Consider the following 23703-nt stretch of genomic DNA (forward strand, 5'->3'; position numbering starts at 1 on the left):
TCGAGAACCGAATACCCCGTAAAAGGCGTAAATGTGCAGGAAATGGGGGGGAAGGATCCAACGAGCCAGGCCGAGTTGAGGAGCGTGGACCGAGGCACAGCTGTCCAGAGCGCCCAGGGCTCCACCACAGGTCCTCGGCAACCCCAGATGGTGACTGCACTAAGGGGGCACGCTACAGCGATTGAGGGGCCCTGATAGGTCATGACAGGCCCCGACCGGCTCGCCAAGGGGGGCGCCGGACATAATGGCTTGCGGGGGCGCTGGGGAGGTTGGCAGCGGAGGGAAGGGGGGGAGCTGAAGCTGGGGGTTCTGGGTCACAAACTAGACGCCAAAAAATGGGGAAAGCTGCCCCGTGTACCGTCGTTCCCCCATCATGACCTCACTGTGAAATGTCCACGTGGAGCAATGTGTCTGTCGGGCTGCATTGCACACATGTAGCTTACTGGCGAGACTCTGGCATTACGGGATGGTTCCAGTCGCCGTCGATACTGAACAAGATCCAACATGTGAGTATCAGGATGCCGTCGATACCTGACCGACTCTTGGCGATGCAACATCGTCGCGACATCTTGAAGCTACGAACAGAGTTGTGTCCCCGCGGGTCATGCTTATAAGAGAGGAACAGCTTCAATCTAACGGGGCCATTCATCAAACCAGATCCACTTTCAACAGGTAGATCCTGGTCCACAGCTCCGCCACTATCCATCATTTATTTGCCTTGAGCCAAGAGGATCGCTCGAAATCCGTATCCAGAGCGGAAAACCCGATGATACCGATGTCCGTCTTTCGACATTTTTACCCATGCATCTTCTGTTCTATGTGATCGCTGGAGAAGAGAGAATGAACTGACATTAAGCAAAGCTCGTGGTCGATTGAAGAATATACTGACTGACGACGCGACAGAGGGTGTTGCTCCAAAAGCCCCAACTTGTGAAAGCTGTCACATGCTAGAAGTTGGACGGTCGCGTCCGGGCGCAGAGCTTCTGTCTCACGCCGGGCGGGGGTCATTGGACGCCGTACCCGGAATGGGCCGAAGAAGCCCGGGTCCCACCTGCTACGAGCCCGCCCTGACGCCGGGCTGCTGCGAGGAACTGCGTCTGCTAAGGTGCGCCCAGCGATTGCAGTAGAGTCAGCAACGCCTACCAACACTGATTTGGCCACGGGTCTGCACTTCCTCTTTCTATAGGTAGGTCAGAAGAGACCTTCTCCAGCCTGAATTCATGGCCATCCCTCATTTAGGGCTCATCAAGCCGATTCCATGGTCATGGTTCGGGGCTGGCTATAGAAGGGCTGGCTGAGTCTCCACAGTTTGGCCTATTTCAGCTTTCAGAGGTTGAGGTTTGGATTCAGCCAGGAAAGACGTAAATAGTTCAGTCCAGATCGTGAGGTGCGCCAAAGTGCGATGACCAGGGCACACTTCACCGCAATGGTCCGAAAAAGCTGCATTATGGGTCTTTCGATCGAGTGCAAAGACGATTGCTCCTCTTGATGAATGGAGTCCCAAACTCACCAGAGATTATCAGGCGTCTTGTATATCCGGCCGATAACCCGTTGACAGGTCTCAGCTGTGGCCCTCAACTGTGGGTAAGCCGCGACAGCTTTGACGTACCCGATGTGAGAAGTAGACAGTGAGACAGAAAACGGCGGTGGTGGAACAGAACAAACACAAAACAAGTGCTTGCGTTTTGAGTCGCGTCTGATCAGGAAGTGCCTGGACGCGAATGTGAGTGCCCAAGCATGACAACGTTCTGGGATGACTCGTGTGGGCTTTTCGGGATGACACAGCGTAGGCCAGCTGTTCTTTTTTCGGGCTGCCATTTCAAGAGGCCCAGACACGCAAGAGAGTCGGGGTCCTGTGACAAGAAAGACGAGAGCGCTGCGTAATGAGAGACGTGGCCGGTAAGCATCGAGGGTAGGCCGGCATCTCTTGATTGGCATTCTATTGGAGAACATGGCCCGGGATAGCAGGCCCACGGAAGCTTTTTCGTTTCCTCGCGTACAATGCTCGGTTCTAGTGACGTTGAAACGAGACGGCAAGGCGAGGCGGCACGAAGCTTTACTGCGGAACCTTTGTTAGATCTTCTTTGGGAATAAGCGCCATCCTCTTTTTGGTTTACGAGAATAGGGCACGATCTCATAAGTCTGGGACAGCTCAGGCTCGAAGCTCTCTCTGTGATGCGGGCATCGTAGGTGCCGTTGCAAGAAGATGCAGCGACAAGGCGGGCATTTTAGAACTCTTCGCCAAGAACCTCAGCACCGCGTTGAGGCTCCACGGATGGCAGGAATGGATGGTTCCGGCGGCGGCCAAGACTTTCTGGAGAGTGCGTCCGATCCGAAGTGCCAATAGGTATTACGGGGGAAATCGACACCAGGGGTGGTCGATAGGCGGAAGCTTGGAAAGGGCATGAGATGCCCAGGAGTCCCAAGCCTTTCTGACATGATGTCTGTGTTGGGCGAAGCTTTGGCAGAGTCGCAATTTCGATGCGAGCCAAGTCGGCAACGAGAACCGCTGTTGCAGCGAGTCGTGACACACAGACGGACGGGCCATTGTGAAGGGAGAGTACGGATGCCAGTATGTTACAATAGAGGAGAGAGAGAGAGAGAGGATGATTGGAACAGCAGGGCAAAAGGGGAGGCCAAGGCGAAGGGTCTGCCGAGGGAGGTTCCTTGGCACTGTGAGTATCGGACTGAGTCTGAGGAGTCGGTTGTGCGGCGTCTCATGGCTTTTTTAAGAACAGCCATTGTAAGTGGCCGGCCGTGGTCCCTCCCCCGGTTTTCCCGCGGCGGTAGTGCTTGTTTATGACGGGAGGGCCCCTGCGGCGCGTGCTACGTCAAGTCTGGGAAGTCCTCGCCAAGCACACGCTATCGCTTGACCATCGCTGCAGGCTGTTTCGAGTGTCCCGCGAAAGAAACTTGGGCGGCACCCTTGGCGTTGCAACGTCCGCCGTTCCTGTATGCTGATGATCCTCCATGGAAAAGAAGATTGGTCCAAGATTCTCCGTCCGGCTGAATAGCCGTCCTCTGACCTGGGCAATCGCATCAGTCGGTCCTCACGTTCCTCAGGCTCCTCTCTTGTCTTTGCCGACCCTGTCCATCTTGACCTTGATCTTTTTTCCCCTGTTCCCCCCCAGACAAGACGAAGCAGGGTTTGATAGTAGCTTGCAGTGACAGCCCACAACCCGCCCGCTAAAGTGTGAATCGTTGAGGGGCGAGGAAAGGGGGGTGGACCCAGGAGCGAGGAAACAACACACGTTCGGACATTTTCCCTTTCTTCTCACCATCGCCTCCCCACCTTACCACCCTACCATCGGTACGGTGTAGTTCATACACTCTCTCCCTATTTCAGGTTCAGTGTTGCAACGCAGCCCGCGTCCATCTCAGTCATCGCAACTCCCCCCCTCCCCTCTCTGCCACTACGTTTTGCCTGTTTTCTCTAGTCTCGTTTGTTTCAACACCCACAACACGAGATGGCCCAGAGGCCCGCGTCGTCGAAAGTTCGGTGACACATGCTGGGCGTCCGGGGCGAATCATGCTTGGCATCTTGAGACTCGCTGTTCTTCAGCCTCAAACCCTCCGAGCCCGTTCTGCAAGACTCGCGTATCGCTGTGTCTGCCGCCTCACTGTGTTTCTCAGTCTGAAGATCCCGCTTCAGCCTTTCACCTCAACTTTGCCCAAACCTAGCCCACACACACACACACACACACACACACACACACCCTGTCTCTCTGTTAGGTAGGTCGGTCGGGGCGAGCAGGCGGGTACGCAATACGGTGCCGGTATGCCTTTGCGCCCTCGCTGCTGGCAGTTCGCAGAGCATCACAGCAAGCAGAGGCAATGCAACGTTAATCCGGTCCTCCAATCACTCACTCAATGTCGCTGTTCCTGCATGATGATGCGTCTCTCCATCCATGCTGCCCTCAGCCGCTATGCCTCTTACACTACTCGCCCACAACAGATGAGATGCTGCCCGCTCGCGCTGTATCGCCGATCCACCCCGGCCGGCTCTGGTAGCGAGTCTTGTCGTCCGACAAATGTGTGTGCGTCCTGTCCATCAGGGAGAGAGAAACCCATTCCGACGCTTCGATGTGAGCCTGCCACGAGAGCACTCCCTCGCAAAAACACCAGTAAACCAACACGCCCTCCCCCCGGGGCCGGCCAACCAGGAAGCAGGACGGCGCGCGACAACCTGCCAGCGCCAAGCCAAGAGTCCCGCATGAAAAGGAGGCTCTGTTGATCTTCGCTGCTGGGATTGGCTCAATGGGGCCCCAGCAAGGGCCCTGCTGCACACCATCTTTGCTTGCCTAGCCGGCGCGCATGGCGACGGCCCCAGGGGAGTCCCGTTTCAGATGCATTTCAGAGGTCTCAGGCCGTGCATTGCCCAGCACCCGCACACGACCCCCAACCAACCCTGGAGATGCGTCCAGTGATGGGCCAGATGCCGCGACCTTCATGTTCCGCCTCTCAAACACTCGGACAGGGTCACCTCAGGAAGATGGGACTGTCCGCCCATACAAAAGTATAAGTGATTTCCCCTCTTTCATGCTTGCGTTGCCCTTTTCTTGGTCCTTTTCCCGCTCGACCGTTTCCACCCATTCTCTCTTGTCAACCTTCCTACTTCACTTCTTGAACAGCGCACTGGGGGCAGCTTAGACTTATATATCTTTACCATACTACTTTTTTATTCTCTCCTTATTTTCCTTATCCTCGCGAGAAAAACCAACTACGAGTCTATCAACGAACCGATAACGAAAATACCGACAAGATGGGTCTCATTCTTCCTCTCCGAATCGTCCAGGGTGTTTTGTCGCTGGTGATCCTTGGTCTCTCGGCCTATGGTATGTGATGGAAGTGGTCTGGGAAAACTGGTCAACCGCGGTGGCTAGTTTTCGGTGGAAACCATGAGCTGACTGTATGCTTCGCAGTCGCCAACTGGTACAACATGGACACCATGACTTCGTCCCCGTCCCAGGTCAACTTCCTGGTCTTCGTCCCGCTCTTCTCTTTCATCTCGATCGCCTACCTCGAGGTGGTCCCCAAGTTTGCTCCCAGAGGTGAGTCCCCCTCCCTTTCCCGGGTATGATGAGTGTAAACGGTTAACTGACCATATCCAGCTTCCCACCCCTGGGCTGCCGTCGGCTTTGAGGCGACCAACGTCCTCTTCTACTTCGCCGGCTTCATCGCCCTCGCCGTCTTCCTCAGCAAGCTGCTCTTCTGCCGCGGCTCCGTCTGCGCTGCCGCCCGCGCCGACACCGTCCTCGCGGCGCTCCAGTTCGTCCTCTGGGCGGGAACCACACTGCTCATGGCCAAGGACGTTTTCAAGACGGGGTTCCGCAAGCCCACCGCCGGTGGCCCTCCTCCTCAAATGAAGGAGTCCGCGTAAACACCTACGCCGACTCCTTCAAGTCTTTCCACGACGCCCTCGAGGAGCGGCGGCGGGAAGCCTCTGTCGAGCTCATCCGGACCAAACGGATGCCCTCGTGGGACCGCAAGAGCGATCGCAAGAAACTGTGGGAAATCGACCAGAGGCGCATCTACGGCCCGGGCTTTAGTGACGTGAACCTTGTCTAGATGACTGGTTCACAACGGAATCGGGGGGGTGAAAAGAGGAACCGAACAGGCGGAACCTGGGTATGAGCGGGGGAGGTATATTTGGGGTGTCAAGAGGTTGACACGGGCTTATTGGAAAAACATGTGTGGATCGGATACAATTGGGTTTTTTGGGTTGGTCATTTCAATAAGGACGTAGATGCTATCCGTACTATTACTATTCTGCAGGCTTCGGTCTGTAGTCATTCCTTCCCATAATCTCTTAGTTTTCGTCCACTCAAATCTTTTTGCTGTGCGTCAGTACCATCTTTGTGTGAGACTTATTGAGATGGGTTCTTCCCACGGCTTCGTGGACATAAAAGCCGGGCTATCAAGTTTGTTTCTAGTGTTTCTGCAACGGTTCTTCAAATGTTTCTATAGACTAGTATTTATAGTCAATTCGGACGACAACTCCCACCCCCACTCTGCATCGAATACGGAAACTAGGCTCTGGCGCTTTATCTGAGCTGAGTCCCGTCGCGGATGCACACTCGCGGCACAGCCCGCGCAGCGGCGCCAAGCTCACGACGCTGGCGACGGGGTGTTGATGGCCAGCCAACCAACTTGTGCGAGTCTGCAGAGTGCTGGATGCCTTACCAAGCCACCCCCCTGGTGGGTTGCCAGAGCCTTGCGCGGTAAAGTCTTCCCCCGTGCCTCTTTCCCTTCTTTCTTCACCGTTTTTCTTACCCAAAACCGGCAGGAACAAGATCTGGGTGTTCCCGGTGGTCTTCCTCGAGTCGCGCCCGCTGTGCGAATGATCGATGTCGACAGACCTGACGAACCCTCGCAGCGTCGAGATGCCAAGCGATGCACCCGATGGGGTACCCTCTGGCGCCAAGAGGGGCCTTAGCCAAGACAGCGAAGACACTCCTCGATCTGACCCTGCGAAACGACTGAGAGCATGGGGAAGTTCAAACGGCGACGGCCGAGAACGCCGGCACGCTGATTATACCGTGGGATGGATCTGCGCTCTTCACATCGAGCTGGCTGCGAGCCGTGCTATGTTGGACCGCGAACATGGAGGCCTGCTCAAGGTAGCCAACGATCCCAACGAATACGTGCTAGGGAACATTGGCGCGCACAATGTCGTGATGGCATGTCTGCCGTCGGGCCAGTACGGAACGAACAATGCAGCAATCGTGGCGAGCAATATGCGTTCGAGCTTTCCGTCAATCCGCGTGGGATTCATGGTTGGCATCGGCGGCGGCGCTCCTAGCGACGGCTTCGACATTCGACTAGGAGACGTTGTGGTTGGCACGACCGTGATACAGTACGACTTGGGCAAGATCCTGTCAGGAGAGCGAGTTCAGCGCACTGCGACTCCAAGAGTGGCCCCACATGATCTCTTGATCGCCATCAACAAGCTGCGTGCCTTGCACGAGTCGATGCCTAGTGAGGTAACTACAATCCTTCAACATATGCTCGATCGCCACCCAAAGATGGCTACAGAATATGCCTACCCAATCCAATGCGAAGACCGGTTGTTTTGCGCCACGTACGACCATGCACAGCTAGCACACTGCAATCATTGCGACTCATCAAAGGTACAGCCCCGGCCTTTACGAGAGAGCAACAATCCACACATCCACTATGGTGGTGTTGCCTCCGGAAACCAGGTTGTGAAAGACGGCAAAACTCGAGACAGACTTGCCAAAGAGCTTGGAGTTATCTGTTTCGAGATGGAGGCAGCCGGGCTGGTGGACCAGTTTCCTTGCATGATTGTCAGAGGAATCTGCGATTATGCAGATTCACATAAAAACAAGCAATGGCAGAGGTACGCAGCGGCCACAGCAGCAGCTTACGCGAAGGAGCTCCTCTCCACCATGGCACCGAGCAAGATCGAGGCAATGCCGACCGCCGACGCACCAGAAACGATAACAGATGATAGTTAGTATATCCTGATGTTCGAGAAACTAGCATCGCTTACGCTGTCGCAGTGCAACAGAAACTACAAGCTCGCCGAGTGGACCTGTTGGAATTGTTGCGATTCGACCAACTCGACTCGCGTCATACATCTATCAAAGCTGCACATAAGAAGACGTGTGAATGGCTTCTCAAACACGAAACTTACAAGGGTTGGCTTGATCCATCCAAGCTATCACAACACCATGGTTTCCTATGGATCAGTGGGAAACCTGGTGCTGGGAAATCGACCCTGATGAAGTTCGCCTTTGGACGGACGAAGAAATCTTTATCGGCAGGCAAAGCCACTGCTTCTTTCTTCTTCCATTCGCGAGGCGAAGAGCTGGAAAAGTCGATATTTGGCTTATACCGGTCCCTATTACTTCAACTTCTCGAAAGTTTTCCCGGCCTGCAAACCGTTCTTGATGATTTGAGCCTCATCCCATTGAATCAAACGACATGTCCAGCAATCGAGATACTCAAAGAAGTGTTTCGCAACGCCATCTTATCCCTTGGCCAACGATCTTTGACTTGCTTTGTTGACGCACTTGACGAGTGCAACGAGGGACAGGTTGAGGATATGGTTAGGTACTTTGAGGATCTTGGGGAAGACGCCAATGCAAATTGTATCAAGCTACGAATATGCTTCTCCAGTCGGCATTATCCCCACATCCAAGTCGAGAATGGCCTGGAGTTGATTGTCGAACACCAAATGGGCCACAAAGAAGACCTGGGAAAATACGTCCAGAACTGCCTTAGGAAGGTAGGTTCGAAGCAGTATACTAAAGAGGTCCAAGACCAAATACTGGAGAAGGCCGATGGCGTCTTTATCTGGGTCGTCCTGGTTCTTGATATTCTGAACAAGGAGATTCAAAATGGCCGTTCATTTGCAATCAAGAAACGATTACAACAAATTCCTAGTAAGCTGAGCGAACTATTCAAAGACATCTTACTACGGGACAACAATAACATGGACGACCTCTTGCTGTGTATCCAATGGATTTTATATGCAAAGCGACCCTTGAGACGGCACGAGTTCTACTTTGCTGTTCTTTCCGGTCTAAAAGACGGACCACTCGTCCCATTCAATCCCGACCAGTTCACTACCGATGATATGGAACGATTTGTCATTAGCTCTTCAAAAGGGTTGGCCGAGACCACCAAGACGAAGGTTGAAACTGTTCAGTTCATCCACGAGTCGGTACGCGACTTTCTGGTCAAAGATCGCGGTTTGCAAGAGCTTTGGCCAACACTCGGGGACGACTTTGAAGGTTTCAGCCACGGCAAACTCGAACAGTGCTGTTTTTCGCAAATCACGTTCGATATGTCAAACGAGATACCTACAACAGAGCCTCTCCCAAAAGCCAAGTCGGAACAAGGGCTAAGACTCCGAAAAATGGCGTCTGAGAGATTTCCATTTCTTGCATATGCAATTGAGCATGTCCTTCACCATGCGAACGCTGCGTCTGAAACTTCACAAAAAGATTTCTTCAACCGGTTCCCGCTCAACACATGGATTCGACTTAATAATGTGTTCGAAAAACATGAAGTTCGTCGCTACATGCCAGAGGCAAAATTTACATATATCCTTGCTGACAGGAATTTTGCCAACCTCCTTGAAGCGAGTATCCAGCGGTACAAAGATGCTTTCATGCTCCGTCACGAAGAACGTTACGGATTTCCATTGTTCGCTGCCCTGGCCAACGGCAACCGACAAGCATCAGAGGTCCTCCTGAGACAAAGCCAGACTGTTTGTGATCACGCAGACATCCTCCAGTATATCAATGACAGAAAACTTTTTGAACCATCGATGGCTAAAAAGCCGGCTTACTGGGCCGTGAAGAAAGAGCATGTTGGCATGCTTTCTTTCTTGATTGTTACAAAAAGCTTTGATTTGAATACAAGGGACTCAAGAGGACGCACACTACTGCACTACGATAGTAACGAAACCTCTTTACAAAGTCTCCTGGAAGAGGGATTTCATGTTGAGGCTCTTTGCATGGAACGGCGAACACCATTGTCGTATGCTGCTGAACATGGACGGGATTCTGCTGTACAGCTCCTGATTGAGAAGGGCGCTTTCCTTGAATCAAAAGACCGCCAAGGCCTTACGCCACTATTATATGCTGCTGGAAATGGCCACGAATCTACTGTACGACTCCTGATTGAGAAGGGCGCTCTCATTGAATCAAGAGACAGCAATAACCTTACGCCGCTGTTATATGCTGCTGGAAATGGCCACGAATCTACTGTACGACTCCTGATTGAGAAGGGCGCTTTCATTGAATCAACAGACCGCCATGGCCTTACGCCACTATTATATGCTGCTGGAAATGGCCACGAATCTACTGTACGACTCCTGATTGAGAAGGGCGCTCTCATTGAATCATCAGACCTCGATTGTAGAACGCCCCTGTTATATGCTGCCGGAAATGGCCACGTTTCTACTGTACGACTCCTGATTGAGAAGGGCGCTCTCATTGAATCATCAGACCTCGATTGTAAAACGTCACTTTTACAAGCTGCCGAAAATGGCCACGTTTCTACTGTACGACTCCTGATTGAGAAGGGCGCCCTCATTGAATCAATAGATCTCGATTATAAAACGCCCCTGTTACGAGCTGCCGAAAATGGCCACGATTCTACTGTACGACTCCTAATTGAGAAAGGTGCTTTCTTTAAATCAAAAGACCGTGATGGCCTAACACTACTGTTACAAGCTACTAAAAATGGCCACGTTTCTACTGTACAACTCCTGATTGAGAAGGGCGCTCTCATTGAATCAAAAGACCGCGATGGCCTAACGCTACTGTTACAAGCTACTAAAAATGGCCACGATTCTACTGTACAACTCCTGATTGAGAAGGGCGCTCTGATTGAATCAAAAGACCGTAATGGCTATACGCCACTGCATCTAGCTGTCATGAATGGACACGTATCGATGGTTCAGGTACTTATCGGCCAAGGAGCAGACGTCAATACCACAACTAAAAATTTGTGGACTCCATTACATTCCGCGGCCTCCCAGGGTCGCGAAACTGTGGTAAAGATGCTCTGCGAAAATGGAGCGTTTTCGTCAGTCAACTACGAAACTGATGGTGGTTACACACCTCTCTACGCGGCTGCTATCAGCGGAAGTTTGGGTGCGGTCAAGGTTCTACTCGAGTACGGTGCATCCATTCACTGCAAAAACAAGTATGGCGAGACTATTCTCCAACAAGTTGATGCTAGTGGTCATACAGACGTGTTCAACTTTCTCTATGAAAGAAGCTCAACTGAAGCAAGAGAGGAATTTGGCCGAAAAAGGATATTTTCAAATGGCCCTGATGGCTCAAAGATTAATTCTGTGCTAGAAATTGACACTGAGTAGGGAATAGATGCTAGGTTGAGGAGTCTGGAATGGTTACAGATTGTTGGCGAGGAACACTTTGCAACACATCAGAATTGTGGCTATGGAGGCATAACTTGCCGAGATGTTCATGTATAATGCCTTATCTGGTATAAATGAAACCCGTAAAGGCATTGAGTTTTGTTGACTTCCCTCTGTTTCTTCAAGCTTCAATGTTTTGACCTTGGGCGCCTGGGTGTAGGTAGAGTGTACCAATGTGCCACGGTCTGATATCTGATAGTGCTGCGCTCCGCTACCAGAAGCTGGAGATAGCAGTCAAATACATGGGCCCACTTTGCACAACGTGTAAGCATGACTGATAACGGCCGAACCAGCCGACGTGAGATACACGATGGATCAGCAATGAAGCGAAAGTCAAGAAAGGTAAAGGTGTCGTCAAAAGGTGTTCAGCGCCTATTACGATGCCTCTCACTCGATTGGCCGAGCTGCCGCTGTGGATCAAGGTAGGCAGGCCTCTTTGTGCTGCAACAGTGGGGTGCACGTCCGTGCTCTGGGGCCAACATCCCGCCCCTCGGTGGCTGAGGTGAACGAGCGAGCAATAAGCATTGCAAGTCCCTGGCCTTTATCAACTTCTTCGTGTGCGATTGAGGCGGAAGTCCCCTTCTCCTGGGTACCAAGTTGAGTGGCCTGTTGGCATGTCCTTGCCAGAAGTTGCCTACTGCGAGAGACCTGCGAAGACGACCCAGAAAGAATGTGTCGTAGCGTTCTCTGCCGCTGTCTGAGATCAGCCCTACACCGGGCAAGCTGCTCAAGTCAAGACATGCCCGAAGTTGACCGCCATTATTATATCCGCCTTGAGTCATTCTTCAAAGATCGTGTATGTTCCCACTCTTGTGTTCGAGCGACAGCCGCTGTGGGACACGGGCCGTTGCTGTGTCCATAGTCCACCTCTCCCGACCGACAACCGCGGCGGCATCGCGGTCATGGGCCGGCCAAGGTTATCGGAGCAATTTTAATCATGTCCAGCCGGTCTCCGCTGAAGCTGTCGTTTGGAATTTGTGAATGACCATGGCGCTTCGGCCCCCAAAGTCACCCCAGGGCTCAACCACCAAACCGCTGATGACGAGGACCTTGATGTCTATTCTGTGCAACAGGCCTCCCTTTTATATTGTGTAGCAGTAAGCAACTTGAGTTCAAGCCGCTTCTTTAGAGCATATGACTCCCAGGCTCTCGGTGAACCTACCGTCGACGGAACACCAAGACTAACCAAACTTCTCCATGTCACCGTTGTGGGCTACGAACTCGTGTGCCCCTCCCCAAGTTCCCCAATGGCAACCGATGCCCCCTGCTCTGCCCCGCAAAGTGACATTTCAGCGTCGATTGCGTGCTCTGGCCGAACCCCACATTCTATGCCTGAATCGGCGCTCTCTTCGCGCAACCAGTAACATCTCCAAAGCTCACACCAGCTTCTTCTCGCCGTCGCAATCAACATCCAGCTGTTGCTGCGGCATCGTAGCCAAACCATGACGAGCTCTAATTAGTCGACGAGCCGACCATTGGGTCCCTCCCCCCTTTGGACCCCCATCTGTCATGAGCGAGCTAACGACAAATGGAGGGGTCCTCGACGAGGGTTGTCCCCCAATTGGGAAGAACTACATACATTGTAACCACTATGTCGCTGGACCCTTTCCTCAAAGGAAAAAAGACGAGGCAATCATAAGAAAGCCAGCCTATGGTGTGATCTCTCCTCAATGGCATCATCGTAGCTAGCCGAATCCTCTCCGTCTCTCCTGTGCCGCCCCTCTTCCTCCAATTGTGACTCCGGTTGCCGGCCTCCTTTGGTCTTTAAGCGCGGCCAACTGCTCTTCCCGTCACACACTCCGAAAGGAAGCCTTTCTTTTTTCTCTCTTCTCCTCCTGCTACCCCTCCCCCTCCATCACTGTGAACTCTCTCACTTGCTCCTCCGCATTAATACCCTTCCTTGTATTGTCACAAGACCCCAGAAAGTCACAATGGCCGAAGAACTGAGCAAGAACTTTGAGACGCTGCAGCTCCATGCGGGGTATGTACATACACAACTCAACCCAAACGCGTCTCCGAGGGAACGAAACCTTGAGCTTTTGGAGAGCTTTGTTGAGGATCCATACTGACGAGGAATCGTGTCGCACAGCCAGCAGCCCGACCCGGCCACCAACTCGCGCGCCGTCCCCATTTACGCGACCACGGTTCGTGATCCCCAGCGCACCCTGAGCAGAAAGGCGGCAGCAACTGACAGCAGCTTGGCTTGTAGAGCTTCACCTTCAATGACTCGGCCCACGGCGCGAGGCTCTTTGGCCTCAAGGAGTTTGGCAACATCTACAGTCGTATTATGAACGTATGTGCCTCTTGTCTCGGTCCAATTGCAGTCGCGAAACACAAGGACACTCCATTGACAAACCTACCACTCTCAGCCCACAGTAGACGTCTTTGAGAAGCGCATTGCCGCGCTCGAGGGCGGTGTGGCCGCGCTGGCCACCTCATCCGGCCAGGCCGCCCAGTTCATCGCCATCAATGCGCTCGCGCACGCCGGCGACAACATTGTCTCGACCTCGCTGCTGTACGGCGGCACCTACAACCAGTTCAAGGTGTTCCTGCCGCGCCTTGGCATCACCACCAAGTTCGTCGACGGCGACCGCGTCGAGGATATTGCCAACGCCATCGACGACAAGACCAAGGCCGTCTACGTCGAGAGTATCGGCAACCCCAAGTACAACGTGCCCGACCTCGAGGCCATCGCCAAGGTCGCCCACGAGAAGGGCGTGCCCGTTATCGTGAGTCATAGTCCGCTTGCTCGCTGCGAAGTAAAGTTGGGTAGTAATGACTAACACGCCGCCTACAGGTCGACAACACCTTTGGCGCCGGCGGCTACTTCATCCGCCCCATCGACCACGGCGCCGACATTGTCGTCCACTCGGCGACCAAGTGGATCGGCGGCCATGGCACCACCATCGGCGGCGTCATCGTCGACAGCGGCAAGTTCAAGTGGGACAACGGCCGCTTCCCGCAGATGACGGAGCCCAGCGACGGCTACCACGGCCTCAAGTTCTGGGAGACGTTCGGCCCCATCACCTTCATCATCCGCGCGCGCGTCGAGATCCTGCGCGACCTCGGCGCCTCCCTCAACCCCTTCGCCGCCCAGCAGCTCCTGCTCGGCATCGAAACGCTCTCCCTCCGCGCCGAGCGCCACGCGCAGAACTCCCTCGCCCTCGCCAAGTGGCTCGAGGCCAGCGACTACGTCAGCTGGGTCTCGTACCCCGGCCTCGAGAGCCACCCGTACCACGAGACGGCCAAGAAGTACCTCAAGCGCGGTTTCGGCGGCGTCCTCAGCTTCGGCGTCAAGGGCGGCGGCAGCGCGGGCAGCCAGGTCGTGGATGGCTTCAAGCTCATCTCCAACCTCGCCAACGTCGGCGACTCCAAGACCCTGGCTATCCAGTGAGTGAAATCCTAAACGCTTGCTCTCTCGCGGTGTAAGTCGCTAACAGTGATAGCCCCTGGACCACCACCCACGAGCAGCTGTCCGACGAGGAGAAGAAGAGCTCCGGCGTCAGCGAGGTAAGCTTCCCGTCCAAAAAAAGGAATATGATGCAGTCCAGGCCGGCGACTAACACGGGACCCACAACAGGATCTCATCCGTATCTCGGTCGGCACGGAGCACATTGACGACATCATCGCAGACTTTGAGCAGGCCTTCAAGAACGCCGCCTCCGCCACGACCACCGGCAAGCCCGCCCCCGCGGCTGAGAACAAGCAGGAGGACGCGCCGCTGGCGCCGTAAGTTCGGCGAAGACAAGTCAAGATGAGGAGGAGAAGCGACCGCACTTGCTTTGCGCCTTGCCCGCATCTGGTTGGATACCCACCCCCCCTTGAATACCGTTTTGGTAAACAGCGTGCGCGTTTTTGGAAGTGCAGCTGGATGATTTTTCCTGTAAGAGAGAACGAAATACCCGTAGAAAAAGCAACGTCGATCTGTTTTTCCCGCATCGTCTGAATGAAGAAGAGAGGAGGGGGGCAACGAATGCCGCTCCGCATCCCTTGCCGTTCCTCGCGCAACGTGCTGGATCGAAACCATGGTGATCCAGCCCAAAAGATTGAAACAAGCTTCAGGGCCCGCCCGCTGTCGCCATATCTGCGTCCCCTCACTTTAGAGTGCGCGCAGAAAGCAAGGCCGATATAGCTGCCCTCCTGATCTTCCCGACGGCTCTGCGATCGGCTGCCTGTGGCAACTCACAAGGTATGCGAGGAAATGAAAACGTGCCGGCGCCACAAATTCCTAGTGGGCAGTTGTGGTTGAGCGTTTGGAGCCGCCCGCCCCAAAAACGTGCTAGAGCTTGTGGTGCAAATAAGTCAGGCCCGTGTTGCACCAGACGCTGTTGCTGCTTCTGACAGCGCTGGAATGGGGTCAGCGGGCAAGGGGGAGCGGGCTGCCCCGGCGCGCGGTAGACGACGATAATCCGATCGCCGGAGCTGATTGGTCGGTAACGGGTTCGACTCCAGAACCACACTTGCATCCACCCGCACCGCCGTTGCTCTCACCAGATCCAAGCTCCATCCCACGCCGTCCATTCATCTACACCTCGATATCCACCTCCAGTCGAACCTCTCCGGCCCGAGCTCTTATATCCTTCCCTCTCCCATCTTGCGCGGCATTGGTATTGAAGCATTCCCCTGCTCTCGAGTATCCCCGCCGAACCGCACCACAGACTGCAGCCCCAAACCCGCAGACCGCCCCCAAAGATGCGCCTCCTCGAATCCCTCGTCGCCCTCGCGGCCTACACCACAACCTCCCTCGCCCTCGCGGCCGCCCTGACCCTCTCGGTTCCCTCATCACCGGCTCTGCCAAACCCCTACACGCTCCCGCCTTCGACGCGCGCGACCCTCTCGGCGCTGGGCGCCTCCTTCTCCGCCCCGCTGTCGGTCAAGAACACCTTTGTCTTCACCAACGTCACCGCGCCCGGGTCGTACCTGGTCGATGTCCACTGCCTGACGCACGCATTCGCGCCGCTGCGCCTGGACATCGCCGCCGACGGCAGCCTGTCGGCGTGGGAGACGTACCGCGGCAACGACTGGGACAACAGGGGCGAGGTCTACACGGCCAAGGACTTTGAGAGCGGCGGCAAGGGCTTTGAGGTGCGGGTTCTAGGAGGAAAGAACTACTTTTTGGAGAGGAGCAAGTGTAGGTCCCCCCCTCCCTGATATCTTGGTGCTCGGTGTCGAGGGCTCAGCAGCTTCTACTGTCGAGCTGCGTCTCCTGCCGAACACTCCTTGAGCGTTGAGGAACATGCTAACACGTAAACCGCAGTCTCGATCCTTACCATCCTCAAGAACCCAATGATCCTGCTTGGTCTCGTCAGCATGGGTATCTTCCTCGGCATGCCCTACCTCGTCGACAACAGTATGTCCTACTCTCCGTTCCCTTCTGATCCACTCTCTCCCAGCCCTTCCACCCATCCCAACCCCCTAACAGCAGCTGACATTCTCCCCCCAGTGGACCCCGAAATGCGCGCCGAGTTCGAGGAGCGCCAGAAGAGCAACCCCATGAACAGCATCCTCGGCGGCGGCGATGCTGGCGCTAACCCCATGGGCAACTTCGACATGGCCGCCTTCCTGGCGGGCACCGGCAAGAAGGAAGAGTCCTCCGGCTCCGGGTCCTCAAACGGCGGCGGCAGCGGCAACGGAAAGAAGGAGAAGGGCGTGCGGAGGTGAGAGGGAGTGAGCTGTGGGCAAGATGTGGCGCAGGGGATCAAAAGATTGAGAAAGCAAAACAAGGGTGCTCTTGAACGTCGGACTGGATGGTTACGGTCCGCGAGAGCCGGTGACGGGTGTGCGCGCCTCTTTTCCTATATACATATTCAGACACCTTAAGGCCAAAACGCGCCTCACGCATGCCGAGCTTGTGATGTGTGTGTGTGTGTGTACACTTTACGGAGCAGATTCACGGCCCCTTCAAAGGTAACGTAGTGGAAGTAACCCCTGAATTACGGTATAATGGAATTTCGGAACTAACGCACCACGATGGGGAAGAAGGTGCTTGATGCAGAGGCCAAGTACAAGCCTCCTCCTGTCTACTGGGGGGAAAAGCAACATATTATGGACAAGTTCACGTCCCGCCCCCGCCATCCTCCCTGCCCATTTCAAATCCTCCGATTTATGACCCATTCGAATATTCTCGTTCAAAGAAGCACCACGGCCAGGCTTCCTCTCGCCACTTAGAAGTCGCCGCCAAAGTCGTCGCCGCCACCACCATAGTCATCGCCATCGTTGCCGTCGTCTGTAGCACAAAAGTCAGTGTCCGCGAACTAAAAACACACCCAAGTCGGGAAACGGTGCAACTTACTGTAGCCGTCAGCGTACGCCTCCTGCTGCTCGTCGTTGATGTGGTCCGCAATCAGCGCGCCACCGAGCAGACCGGCACCGGCACCGAGCGCCATGCCGCCCGCCATGCCCATGCCGCCGCCGCCGGGTTTCCGGCCGCCGCTGCCGCCGCCCATCATGCCGCCCATGCCACCACCCATGCCGCGTCCGTAGCCGCCACCGCCGTACCCCTGCTGGGGAGGATACCCGCCGTACTGCTGCTGCTGGGGTAGCCTCCGTACTGCGGCTGGCCGTAGCTGCTCGAGCCTCCCATGCCGCTCGTCTTGGCCTTGCCGAGCAGTTTGCCGAGGAAGCCTCCGCTGCTCTTGCCCCTCGTGTCCTGCGCGCGGGGCGGGAGCTGTTCGGGGAACGGGCTCTGGGGCTGCTGGTGCTGCTGCTGCTGGAGGTTGTAGCCGGGGGCATCGGGGAGTGCGAGCCGGCGCCGCGGGCGCGGGCCTCCTCCTCGGCCTGGAGCTGGCGGGCAAGGCGCTCGTCCTCGCTGATGTTGTTGGAGCTGCCGGCGCCGTAGGGCTGGGGCGTCGAGGACTGGTTCTCGTAGGGGTTGTGCTTCTGGTCGTACGGGTTCTGCTTCTGGTCCACGGGCGGCGTCGATTCGCCCGGGCGCGGCGCGTAGCCGGGGGGAGGACCTCCGGGGTGGCCGTCTGCTGGGGGCGGCGGAGGCAGTGCGGGCTCGGTTGGCTTATCCCATTGGGATTGCTTGGTGTGGAGATTTACGTAGAACCTGGAGGCGGGAGTCAGTTCCGTTGTTCGCTTTGATAGTAGACGAAGGGCTTGAGGGGGGCTCGGGGCTTACCATTCTTTGTACTGTTCATTCCAACGGGCGATCCAGCCGGGAGGGACCTCGGGAGCTTTGGGAGGCGGGGGACCCGACGGGGGAGCGAAGTCGTCGGCCATGTGTAGCGTAGGTGAGGTTAAATCGGGGGTGAGGTGATGCTGTAGATGCGGGTTCACAGTCTACGCGCGCAATGTCTTTATATGACGAGGGCTGTCGAGTCGGGGATTGACGCGTGGGGTCGATTGATGTCGGTGATGGGGATGGGGAAGTGAGGTTGTTGAGGGAAATCAGACCTTCAAGCTTTCTGCAGCTACCCTTTCAGATAGTTTTGGGGAATCGGACACCTGAAATAAGGGACTGATGTTTGAAGGGGGAGGGTTGGGACGGAGAACGGTTGCCTCTTCCCTTCGCGGGGCAGTGTCAGGTGCTGTTGTACCGGGGGCGGCGCAATAATAGCGTTTGGGGGCATGGGCATCTGGTAGGCGGAAGGTCGGGATTACGTCTTCAGGTTTTGGCCGTTTCCCTCTGCCCATCCAACCCAGAGGTAGGTACCAGAGCAGCTAAGCATAAGGTACGGATACCTTTAGAGGGGGGATCGGGCACCCAATGGCATCCCGACGTTTCCGCATCTCCCGCAATATATTAGCCCACGCTGGGAGGAGGTAGGGAGGCAACCAGGCGGAGGCTTTGCACGCCGGCGGCCGTCGTCCTCGCTCGACTAACACCATCCAGTTGCTTCTGGAACGGGGAGCAATGTGACGGCAGCCGGGCCCTGTTAGCATGGGTTTACGCAGTCCTGAGGCGAAGGGGTGGAGGGAGGCAAAAGGGACCAAACCAGAAGCTCCCCTACGTGCAGGTGATCTCACTTGCTGGGCACTGCACTGGACTGGATTGTATCGACATGTGGTCTTGCGGTCCCATCTCGCTTTTCCATTCCGCTTCTCGAACTCGTGGTCTCCGATGCCCTCCCATCCCACGCTGCCACGGCTGCAATGCTGCTTCTTGGCTCCCGAAGCTGCCTCCGCCGGCGCTGGCGCTGCAACCGGGGCCCATCGATGCAAGCTGCGAGCTGCAAAGCACAGCCCCTCTCTTTCTAATGCTTGTCCGATGTGATGCGTGTTTTGCCCCTCACTTACCTATGCCCAGCGAACCCTCCCATCGCCCAGCCCAGCATCGGCGCCCTGCTGCCTGTCCCCCTCCAGGCTCTCTGTCGCTTCGCTTGAAGCTCTGGCTGGTTGTCTCTCACTGTGACCCGGGATGCCGGAGAGCCGATGTGAGAAAGTGGTCGGCGCGCAAATGTCCCTCAGATGTATCTCCAAACGGAACCCGCGGCGAGGGGCTACGTCAGGATACCTCGGGTCGGCTCCCTGGATCGACTGGAAACGTCTCGCACGAGCCAAGCTCCACAGCGCGGGGACCCATGAGTTTGACCCCTCCCCTCGTCTAGCAGTGCTTGGTTGCTCGCTTGCTTTTTCTGGCTTTCCAATGAAATCACTCTCCTCCCCCCATCCGCCGGCTCTCGACTTCTCCAAAACGCCAGGCGGTCGAAGAACGCCATGCGTACGCACAAGTGTTGTGGCTGATGCTTCTTTCTTTTTCCCATAATCCAGAGTCGACCACTGAGCACCCGTCGCATGATAGCAGTGCTTGTTTGCACTAAGCAACAGTGGCGACATGCGTGCTTCGTAGCGATTTGGACACTCCGCGCGAGTCCAGATGACACCATCCCGGCGTAACGCCCGCCTCCATCTCGTGTGGCGGTGCACATCACTTTCGAGATTCTTGCAAGTCGTGATGCTTCTACTATGTACGTTTCCCCGAACCACCGCCGCACTCCGCCCCTCCGTGCCATGATAGACCCTTCCCTCCGGTTCCCGCCCACGGCCAACAGCCACTGCTATCGGGCGCTGGCTCGCCGACCAGATGTTGAACTTGTGAACGCGACCACATCGTGGCGCAGCCTTTGACGGATGACTTCCACCACTCATTGTCCTCGGGCTGAACAGTCGTGGAGCTTGGCATATGTGCCATGGCCGTTATCAAACGGCAGGCAGCACTTCCCTCATATGGTAAATCAGAAAGCTTCATTGAAAGAGCCCGCTCCCGGGCGTCTATTCCATCTAGACATGTAAACCATGCGCTGCACAAGAAACTCCAAAAGCCATCCGCAACCATACAATCTCTGTGTTCCTCCAAGTACTGCAAAAACTAAGGTATAGACATGTTCCCTCAAGGCAGGCCTCTTTCGTCCCGACGCCTCTCGCCAAAGAGGTAGGCCGCCTCCATGCAGTAGGCGCCCCTCCGCTGGCCATACGCCGTTCGCTGCCGTAACAGATGACCACCGCATCCAGAATGCCGCTGAGAATACCCTCCATGGCGCCCATGACCGAAAACCCAATGAAACTGGCAACTATGCCGACAACATATGCGTACGCCGAGCCCCGTACCCCCATTCCGTCCGGCAGAGCGATCGAGAGCTGCTTCGCCGTCATGACCCATCCTGCAAAACCGAGCGCCGTAGCCATAATGAATCGTGTCGCGTACAAAAGCATCTTTGCGAGCCGATAAGGAAGTAGAGGTGAGTGACTGGACCGCCGTGAGCTGAACACTTGCGGTGTCAGTGTGGTCGTCGGCCGCTGCGGGGAGAGGAAGTCCATCTGGCTGAGGCCGCGGGCCGCCGTGTGCAGGTTCTGCGAGTGAATCGCCCCGTACGTGATGGTCAGGGGATTCGTGAGCGCGGCGATGGGGGTTGGTATCCACATGGCCGCGACATGTTGGAGGATGTTGGCCATTCTCCGAGGCAGCACGAGGAGAGGCGCCCGGATGAGCAGTGCCAGCAGCGTCGACTCGCAGATGCTGCCAAAGATGGTCGTGGTCGCGTGGTTAAGCGCGGCCGTGACGATCTCCGCCGACGTAGGTGCCGGCGCCGCGTTGCGGTGGAAGTACCATTGTGACACCGTCGCCGCCGTCGTCGCTCGTTGCACCGCGTTAATGACGCCGATGGTCCACATGTACATGAGGACGAACCATATCCCAAGCCACCAGCTGGACACGCTGATAATGAACCTGGCGAGCCTGCGCGAAAAGTAGCCTCCCAAGAAGATTCTCGAGAACATCCACATCCAGACCCAGGTCCAGCTCACTATCAATGCCAGACAGCTGAAGCCCAAGATGAGGAGCGCCGTGTTCGCCGCGAGAATCCTGGTGGAAAACTCCAGGATCTCGATCGCCTGGCGGATGGCATAGCGGCCCTTGTAAGCCATGTAAACCCACACAACAGCTGAGATGGCCGGGACAAGGGCAGCCCACCGCATGGCCCGGTCTTGGAAACTAGTCCCATGCGACCGGCCCTCGTAGCTAGAAATGAATGGATATAGCGTGAACGAGAACATGATGATGGGTACCGCCACAAGAATCAGGAGAGCCAGTGGCCGGGCGAACGACCGAAGCGCCGCCAGCCAGACGAAAGATACGAGGACCGAGATGAGAGTGTCAACAGCCAGCATGTGGAAAGATGCTTGTAATGTCGTGTAAACTGTGTCACCCCATCCCTTCTTAGGCGTGCCCGTGTGCAGCCAGACGAGCACGAACGTGGACACCAGGCCGGCCAGTGCGATAAGGAAGATCCAGGCAAAGAAAGGGTCGTACTTGAATATTTCTCCTTCGGCCAGGGGAACCGTCGCAGGCAGGGCTTCGTCATCGGAGCTCGCTTGCCGAGCCTCGTCAAAGTCATCCTCTCGGGTAGCTTCCCTCCTCAGCGGGAACTTGCGATCCCTGGACTTTGGCTGGAACTTCTGGAAAGCGGGCGGGCTCGAGTCCGTATGCGCCTCATTTAGCAGCGATGCAGACGGGTCGTCATCGTCGTCCTGGATCTGGGATTCCAGCCCGATATCGACCATCTTGGGGTTCGTATCCGAGTCCCGGTCGGAGCCCTCGCGGGGGATATCCTCCGCCTCTTCGTCTATGACGTCCCTCCCACGATTACGTCCGCCAAAACTCCTCGTGCCGTTCCAGCTGCTGCGGATGCCCCTCCGCAGACCGCGGTCCTGGTATCTGCGTCCGGGGCCCTCGTTGCTCTGCTCCAGAGAGCCACGACTGGCGTCTGGTTCCGTCTCGGAGCTCTCTGCCATCTTGCTCGCGGCGGCCACGCGCCGTGACATGTGGAGGGCGGCCATATCCGCTGCCTCGCGGTCCCTCTCATCCTCGTCATCCTCCTCCATGTACTCGTCGAGCGTGCTGTGGAAAAGCGGCGCATCCTGGGCGGTGGAGATCCGGGAGGCGAAGCCCATCTGCCCGAAACGCGAGCCACCCGCCTGGTACGGGTTTCCTCCGTAACCTCTGCCTAGGAAGGACCGACCGCCATTTCGTGGAGGTCGCGATGACCAGTCGTTGGGTTGGCGCGGTGGGTTCTCGTTGCCTTCGACCTGGCCCGCGAAGTTGGAGAGTCGGGATTGTGACTGCGCCAGGAACCTGGACGCATCTGCGGTCGCGGGTTTGTTAGTTGACCGCCGCTTGGTGTCGCCGAGACCTTGGGCAGTGGCAGGATAATAGACTTACATTCCGAGAACATGGTGCTATCGGTAGCGAGGACCTCGTCCCCTCAGAAAAACTCGCGTGCTCTTTCGGGGTCGGCCAGGAACGCGGGACGATGGGTATAGATAAAGTCGGCGGGTTGTGTAAGGCCTGTGAATGACGATGGCGGACAAAGAGTAAACGGCTGGAATGTTTTGGGTGCCGGTGGCGGTGGACACTACTGGTGTATACGCAAACAGAAAAGAAGACGATACTCGGGGGCTCAAAGCAGCTGCTGAGCGATATTCTTGAGTCGGGTCGAGTGCACCCCTGTTTGGAATAGGTATTATTCGGATCAAGCCTGAGGTGCTCGTGAGAAGGGGCATCTGCACCAAGGTGTCGGGAGAGAGATGAATCGGAGGTCATGCGGTACAGCCCAGACGAAGAGGTGAAGGTGCCTAGGCAGGTGAATGAGTGGACCGGTGAGGGAAGTAGTAGCGGCGGTACGGTACAGGGTACATGGGGTAACCCGTTGTCTGCTGGGCGGACTGGGCGAGAGGCTTGTTGTCAGGCAGCGCGGACGCTGCAGCAGCAGCCTAGACGGCAGCATAGCACGCAGGTTGCCTGGAGCACACGACACCGACACCGCCCACAACCAGCAGCAGCAACTAGGACCCTTTTCCTCCCCCCGTCACCCCGGGTACCTACCTCGCTAACACGCCAGCCACTCAAAACGTCAGTACCTGGGGAGGCAGGGGAGCGTGGGAGCCCACCCACGGGCAGCGGCCGGCACTCATCGGACTTTGGGTGGGCGATAAGGCGGTAGGTTGATGTGATGCATTGCAGAATTGCAGCATCGAGAGCCCGGATTGCCTTAGACGGGGGGCATGGCCATGGCTGCTTTTGGCGCGCTTCTCCTCCTCCCAGTTCCAGGTTCGCCTCAACTTGAGGGCTCCGAGGGGCCGCTTACAATGCAGAGTCCGGATAGCGTCCGTAAAGGGCAGACCTGGGTCCATTTGCAATATGCAGGAAACCCATGGGCATCCCAAGGCAAAAGTTGAAGCATCCTGCTTGAGGAGAGGCCGGCATCACGGTCGCCTCTCTGGCACCTGTGTTTCCCACGAACCCACGTACTTGATGCGTTCCTCCTATCTGCGCTGCTAATCTC

At 56.2% G+C, this 23703-nt stretch overlaps 7 protein-coding genes across 7 annotated transcripts; 4 read left to right on the top strand and 3 right to left on the bottom strand.

Annotated features, from left to right (window-relative positions):
* Positions 1 to 4762: 4762 nt before the first annotated feature.
* On the top strand, positions 4763 to 5380 carry ColSpa_12101 (uncharacterized protein; the record flags this gene model as incomplete). Its single annotated transcript, XM_049278313.1, has 3 exons — positions 4763 to 4835; positions 4923 to 5051; positions 5112 to 5380. 3 exons carry the CDS (start codon positions 4763 to 4765, stop codon positions 5378 to 5380), a joined length of 471 nt encoding a protein of 156 aa, XP_049134270.1.
* A 967-nt stretch (positions 5381 to 6347) lies between these two features.
* On the top strand, positions 6348 to 7478 carry ColSpa_12102 (5'-methylthioadenosine/S-adenosylhomocysteine nucleosidase; the record flags this gene model as incomplete). Its single annotated transcript, XM_049278314.1, has 1 exon — positions 6348 to 7478. The coding sequence occupies one exon, from the start codon at positions 6348 to 6350 to the stop codon at positions 7476 to 7478; it is 1131 nt and encodes a 376-aa protein (XP_049134271.1).
* Positions 7479 to 12849: 5371 nt separating this feature from the next.
* ColSpa_12103 (homocysteine synthase) lies at positions 12850 to 14651 on the top strand (the record flags this gene model as incomplete). Its single annotated transcript, XM_049278315.1, has 7 exons — positions 12850 to 12899; positions 13008 to 13062; positions 13128 to 13211; positions 13288 to 13647; positions 13716 to 14308; positions 14359 to 14428; positions 14499 to 14651. 7 exons carry the CDS (start codon positions 12850 to 12852, stop codon positions 14649 to 14651), a joined length of 1365 nt encoding a protein of 454 aa, XP_049134272.1.
* A 959-nt stretch (positions 14652 to 15610) lies between these two features.
* ColSpa_12104 (ER membrane protein complex subunit 7) lies at positions 15611 to 16579 on the top strand (the record flags this gene model as incomplete). Its single annotated transcript, XM_049278316.1, has 3 exons — positions 15611 to 16049; positions 16176 to 16268; positions 16362 to 16579. 3 exons carry the CDS (start codon positions 15611 to 15613, stop codon positions 16577 to 16579), a joined length of 750 nt encoding a protein of 249 aa, XP_049134273.1.
* A 503-nt stretch (positions 16580 to 17082) lies between these two features.
* ColSpa_12105 (uncharacterized protein) lies at positions 17083 to 18142 on the bottom strand (the record flags this gene model as incomplete). Its single annotated transcript, XM_049278317.1, has 4 exons — positions 17083 to 17144; positions 17211 to 17468; positions 17599 to 17969; positions 18042 to 18142. The coding sequence occupies 4 exons, from the start codon at positions 18140 to 18142 to the stop codon at positions 17083 to 17085; spliced, it is 792 nt and encodes a 263-aa protein (XP_049134274.1).
* Positions 18143 to 18741: 599 nt separating this feature from the next.
* On the bottom strand, positions 18742 to 19197 carry ColSpa_12106 (uncharacterized protein; the record flags this gene model as incomplete). Its single annotated transcript, XM_049278318.1, has 3 exons — positions 18742 to 18795; positions 18890 to 19085; positions 19160 to 19197. The coding sequence occupies 3 exons, from the start codon at positions 19195 to 19197 to the stop codon at positions 18742 to 18744; spliced, it is 288 nt and encodes a 95-aa protein (XP_049134275.1).
* A 1055-nt stretch (positions 19198 to 20252) lies between these two features.
* Positions 20253 to 22593, bottom strand: ColSpa_12107 (choline transporter-like protein ctl1; the record flags this gene model as incomplete). The annotated part of the gene is given in 4 exon segments (XM_049278319.1): positions 20253 to 20345; positions 20363 to 22493; positions 22530 to 22551; positions 22581 to 22593. 4 exon segments carry the CDS (start codon positions 22591 to 22593, stop codon positions 20253 to 20255), a joined length of 2259 nt encoding a protein of 752 aa, XP_049134276.1.
* Positions 22594 to 23703: the final 1110 nt, after the last annotated feature.

Source organism: Colletotrichum spaethianum (genome assembly GCF_022836535.1).
Source record: "Colletotrichum spaethianum MAFF 239500 DNA, contig56, whole genome shotgun sequence".
NCBI classification, from domain to species: Eukaryota; Fungi; Ascomycota; class Sordariomycetes; order Glomerellales; family Glomerellaceae; genus Colletotrichum; species Colletotrichum spaethianum.